Source organism: Limulus polyphemus, unplaced genomic scaffold (assembly GCF_000517525.1).
Source record: "Limulus polyphemus unplaced genomic scaffold, Limulus_polyphemus-2.1.2 Scaffold2322, whole genome shotgun sequence".
NCBI classification, from domain to species: domain Eukaryota; kingdom Metazoa; phylum Arthropoda; class Merostomata; order Xiphosura; family Limulidae; genus Limulus; species Limulus polyphemus.
In genome coordinates, this window is record NW_013667932.1 from 149585 (window position 1) to 155403 (window position 5819).

General features: G+C 36.5%; 1 protein-coding gene across 3 annotated transcripts in view; it reads right to left on the reverse strand.

The window, feature by feature from the left end:
* LOC106466614 (metalloprotease TIKI1-like) overlaps positions 1–5819 on the reverse strand; it is a 37928-nt gene that overhangs the window by 16218 nt on the left and 15891 nt on the right. For 2 of the 3 annotated variants that reach the window (XM_022394656.1, XM_022394654.1), the window contains exon 3: positions 3397–3957. In XM_022394656.1, coding sequence (XP_022250364.1) covers positions 3397–3957 — 561 coding nt within the window. The remainder of the gene's footprint in view (positions 1–3396; positions 3958–5819) is intronic. The other variant, XM_022394655.1, reaches the window with a different exon arrangement.

Consider the following 5819-nt stretch of genomic DNA (forward strand, 5'->3'; position numbering starts at 1 on the left):
CATGTGTATTCGTGACAGATTATAAATACACACACACATACATGTGTATTCGTGACAGATTATAAATACACACACACACATGTGTATTCGTGAAAGATTATAAATACACACACACACATATGTGTATTCGGGACAGATTATAAATACGCACACACGTGTGTATTCGTGACAGATTATAAATACACACACACACATGTGTATTCGTGAAAGATTATAAATACACACACACACATATGTGTATTCGGGACAGATTATAAATACGCACACACGTGTGTATTCGTGACAGATTATAAATACACACACACACATGTGTATTAGTGACAGATTATAAATACACACACATGTGTATTCGTGAGAGATTATAAATACTCACACATATGTATATTTATGACAGATTATAAATGCACACACACAAGTGTATTCGTAACAGAGTATATGCTACTTTTTGCTAATAATTATTCCATGTCATGGTGATACGTAACATTCTTGTTAGTATCCACAACACTCGTTTCAGTAAATCTGGGGGTAACATAATTTAAGACTCTTTCCAAACACACACATGGAAATATCTAAATAGTGATATTTTGAATTATATCGACTTAGCGACATGTTGAACATTATTCCCATATTTTACAGGGAAAAAAAATAACAGTTGAATGTTTTAATACTGAACGGAGTGTCACGTGTTTTGTGTGAAAAACAACAATATTTCAACAGTTAAGTGTTTTGTGTGAAAAACAGCAATATTTCAACAGTTAAGTGTTTTGGTTTAAAAGAAGTAGAAGAAATCCACATGAACCCAGTTTGGTCCTCCCCATTAGTTGGTATTCAACTTTGTGGACTCTATTTCACATTTGTTTAAAGTTTGACTTTTAGAAGCCCTTTCACCATTCAAGAACCGGAGCTGTTTAAATCTGAACTAAATCGAAGAGATATTTCAGTGTTCAAGTCCTTCAGGTACTTGGTCCACATTGAAGCACCCATTAAAAGAAAGCTTGCTTGGTTCATATCTTTGTAAACACCATTCACTCTGGGTGTAAGATAAACTTGTCAATCGGCATTAAGTGCTAGCCCCACGGGTTTTTGTGTAATTTTAAAGAATCAGTCTTCTCTCGTTACCCCCTTGAGATCTTCCTTTTACTATATTAATGGGCACCGCTTACAAAAAGAACACCCTTTACTTAACAATTCATCTTCTTGCACGCTCTCACGACCCGCGAGAACTTCTAGTCTCTAAAGCACGTGAACTGCTCAGATCTTGTAGTGTTCAAACTGCAATGTCCTATATGGAATAGTAGTCCTCAAGCTGCTTATGCTTTCTATATACACCAATTGTATCTCCTATTGAGAAACGAACGTTTCATTCATTAATATTTACAGCCTTGGTTATTAAAGTGCTTTTAGTGAGTGACCCCATTCAAAAGGCGATTCAGTGGTTAATAAAATATATATCAAGTTAGACTTACCCACTCTAAATCCACGTAAAAATATTATCGCTGGTCAGGTGATCTGTTGAGGACGTTAACTCCGTACACACAAAAAATGAGGGAAAACTTTGCAGAACATTGACGTCTCCATAATATAAACTAAAACTTCGTAAATCTTGTCTTTTAGTATTATTATTATAATTTTGTGACACCAAATCTTCAAAGAATTATTGTCTTTACCGTACACATTTCTTGTACGTTTTATACCTACCGATACGGTGATAAAATATGACATAATTTGTGTATGACGAAAATGGACACTTAAAAAAAATGAAATACACGTAGCCTTCAGCACAAGTAATTCCCGTAATACTAAATTTTTACAATAAAAGAAATTTGCAGCGCAATCTAGTGACAATGAGATGAACTAAACTAATTTGATATTCACAGTTTAAACAAGTTATCACTCCATATATAATTACCTAGAGAGAAAACATGAACAGACTCTTTATATCACAAACTGTCCCTAAGAACATATCTACATATCTACAGACTCCTACACATCGCATATTGTCTCTAACGGATATATACAAGCCCCTGTATGTCATATTTTGTCCCTAACGAACACATAGTTAGTCCATTATGTTGTACATTATTAACAGATTCTTGTACACCTCTTACTGATCTTAATAAACAAATACATAAGCCCTCGTATATCTAGCACAAATATATAAGCTTTTGAATAACATATGCTATCCTTAGCGAATAAATATTGACTCCTGTATATTGCAAGCTGTCTCTAATGAATCATAGATACTCCTGTATATCGCAAATTGTCCCTAATGAAACATAGATACTCAGCTGCTCCTAATGAAACATACATACTCCTGTGTATCGTAAATTGTCCCTATTGAATCATAAATACACAGCTGTCCCTAGTGAAACATACACACTCAGCTGTCCCTAATGAAACATACATACTTAGCTGTCCCTAATGAAACGTACATACTCCTGTGTATCATAAATTGTCCCTAATGAAACATACATACCCCTGTATATAGTAAATTGTCCCTATTGAAACATACATACATACAGCTGAGTAGTTGTCCCTAATGAAACATACATACTTAGCTGTCCCTAATGAAACGTACATACTCCTGTGTATCATAAGTTGTCCATAATGAAACATAAATACACAGCTGTTCCTAATGAAACATACATAGTCAACTGTTACTAATGAAACATACATACTTAGCTGTCCCTAATGAAACATACATACTCCTGTGTATCATAAATTGTCCCTATTGAATCATACATACTCAGCTGTCTCTAGGAATTCGCTATATTATTTGTTTATTTTTAATTCTAATTCATATCGTTTGGTGTTATCTGAGTGCAAAACTACACAACGGACTACACAACGGACACTGGACTTTCTACCAACCCACCAGAGGACAGCTTTCTTCGACCATAAATTATACATACTTTTAAGCATCGCGTACACACATATACTCCTAAATATCTCCTCTTGTCCCTAACAAGCCTATGTTAACACACTGGTTTTCAACAAGTAGAAATAGGCCCTATATTTGTAAATATAAAACGTACTGAAAATATCTACCAGAACAATGGGTTTGTTTGTTATTAAGCACACAGTGGGTTATCGGTGTCCACCGCGGGTATCGGAACTTGATTTTTAGCATTTTAAGTCCTCAGACTTACCGCTGAGCCACCGCGGGGAGGGGGCAACACAATGGAAGGTATTTGAACAAATAATTTACTCTTGGTATATATATGTATATATAATTCCAGATAGATGTGAGTAATGTTACTTTATATATATATGTGTGTGTCTCGAGAGAGAGTGGGGGGAAGGGGATTATTTCCTTGTACAAGTATGTAGTCGCATAATAACCGTTAAGAAAGTTGTGTGTCAATAAAAATAGAAACACATTTATTTAACCCCTACCTGAGTGAAGTTGAGGCCGTTGAGCGGCAGACACTGTTCTTCGGGATGCTCCACGGCGCCCGTTCGTTTATTCAGCTTCTCAGCTTCCTGAGCAAGATAAAGGTCCAACACGGGTATTCCTCGTGACTTGACGTCACTTTCAGTTAAAGAGTTCACCATGAGCATCACCCACACAGGTCGTTTCCTTTCCCAATTAAAAGTCATCATGTTGAAAACGTAATCTGCGTACAGTCCCCGATTTCTCTGGTCTGCAGTCAGCCACGAGGGTAACATGACTTTCACGTATTCTAAGTGACTTTTCAATCGTCTATACAGTTCTTTCGGGAGTACATCGACCAAATTCTTGCCCTGCGGAAGTAGTTGGCAGTTACTCAGAGCGCTAAACGTGTAAGGATCCATCAAATCTAACTCAAAGAACACGTTGTCAGATTGCTGGAAGGCATGTTTGGCACTGGCGGGAATGTGATCCCATACCCTCGTGTAAGGAACATGAATCGTACCAAAGAAATATGAAGGCGGATCCTTATTGACAGACCACAGAAACGACATGGGACCTTCCTGCTGTAAAGAAAGAAAGCCTGAATACTAGTTGTCTTAAATATGATTAGTTAACTTGTGAAGGAGTTAACGTAATGGATTCTATATTTTTTTTTTCAAATGGGCAAAAATATTGAAAATATATATATAAGATATATGTGAAACGAGAACCTGAAATAACAATGTCATGAATAGTCCGTAAATTAAGTTCACACGTCTAGGAAACAAGAACCAATACAACACCACTTCTTGGAAGTGAAAAAAGTAGTTTCTCTAATCAACTACATCATTTCCTTGTTACCTAGCTACACCAGTTCTCAGTCTCTGACGTTAGGCTGCCCAAGACGACTTCTTTTTACATTGGTTACCAACAAATTTAAACTTACTTTATGTTATTCATCTCGGACCGTCATCTAGCTACAAACACAATCCTTAATAGTTACTTATTCAGTTATCATTAATTTGAGTAAGATATGTTCTTTACAAACGAACATTTACTGGTATTGGTATTTTCCACCTGAAGAGCACTTTACCTGATAAATATGACCAGAGGGAAAGTAACCAACCAGCAGCACCCGCCGTCTTTGCAGCTACCCTTAGACGAATAGTGAGACTGACTGTCACTGTTATAAATCGTCCGTAGTTGAACCTGCAGAGCATATTCAGCAGTACATCGCGACTCGAACCTTAAACCTTCCGTTTCATAGTCAAATTAAACTGACCAATAGGCCATGCCGGGCGAATATTTACTCAGAATATCTAAGTATTTTAACAAAGGCTAATTCTAAAAACACATAGTAAATCACTCTCTATAGCTTCTGCCGGTATATTTATAAATCTGGCTCAGTTTTACGATTTAACTGTTATTTATATCAATTATATAAGCCCCCCAGTGAGACAGCGGTATGTCTGCGGACTTACAACGCTAGAATCCGGGTTTCGATACCCGTGATGGGTAGAGCACAGATAGCCCATTGTATAGCTTTGTGCTTAATTACAAACAAAACAAAAAACAACAAACTATAAATACAACGACAGACAAAGATGGATTTAGGGGAGAGCGACCAGGACGTTTGTCCAAAGCCCACGTTAAAATATATGTACATTTTAGACTCGCTGTTTCAAAGTTTGAGATACAATTCACATGCTTTTTAATCGCCTTAACTAAATGATGGCGGCCTACTGGTCACGCGCACGCAGAAAGGAAGATGGCGAAAGAGAGAATAACAGATACAAATGGATAAAATTAACGGTGCAGAAACGAGAAGAATGTAAAAACAAGTCAGTGAAATATGCCTACTGGAAAAACATCCCGAGATTGTCAAATTTTAGTTTTAAATCCCATAAAGGTGATGAAGCAACGACAACAAATGAACCTGAACATCCTATGGACGAGAGTTTTGTCAATATTATGGTTTAATAGCTAATTGTGTCATTATTGTATTATATATTGGTTAATCACGAGAAAATATTGGAGGGTTTATCTAAATTAGGTTTGGTTTGAAGTTAAGCACAAAGCTACACAATGGGCTATCTGTTCTCTGCCCATCACGGGTATCTAAACCCGATTTCTAGCGTTGTAAGTCCGCGGACATACCGCTGTGCCACTGAGACCTTTAAATTAGGTTTCACAGTCATTTTTTTTTATTAATCATTATGTTTCACATTGTTATCTATACATATATATATATATGTATAATGTCTGCTCTGTATCTCCTGAACGGTTAACCGTAGAACATATATATATGTGTATTAGGTCATCAAGAAATTAATGTCGCGTTTTGGAACACTTTCATTAACCACCACCACCACCCAAAATTTACATCACGTATAATAGTTAAACGAACCGCCTAAACGTCACGTTAGTGTAGTCCATATAATGTGTA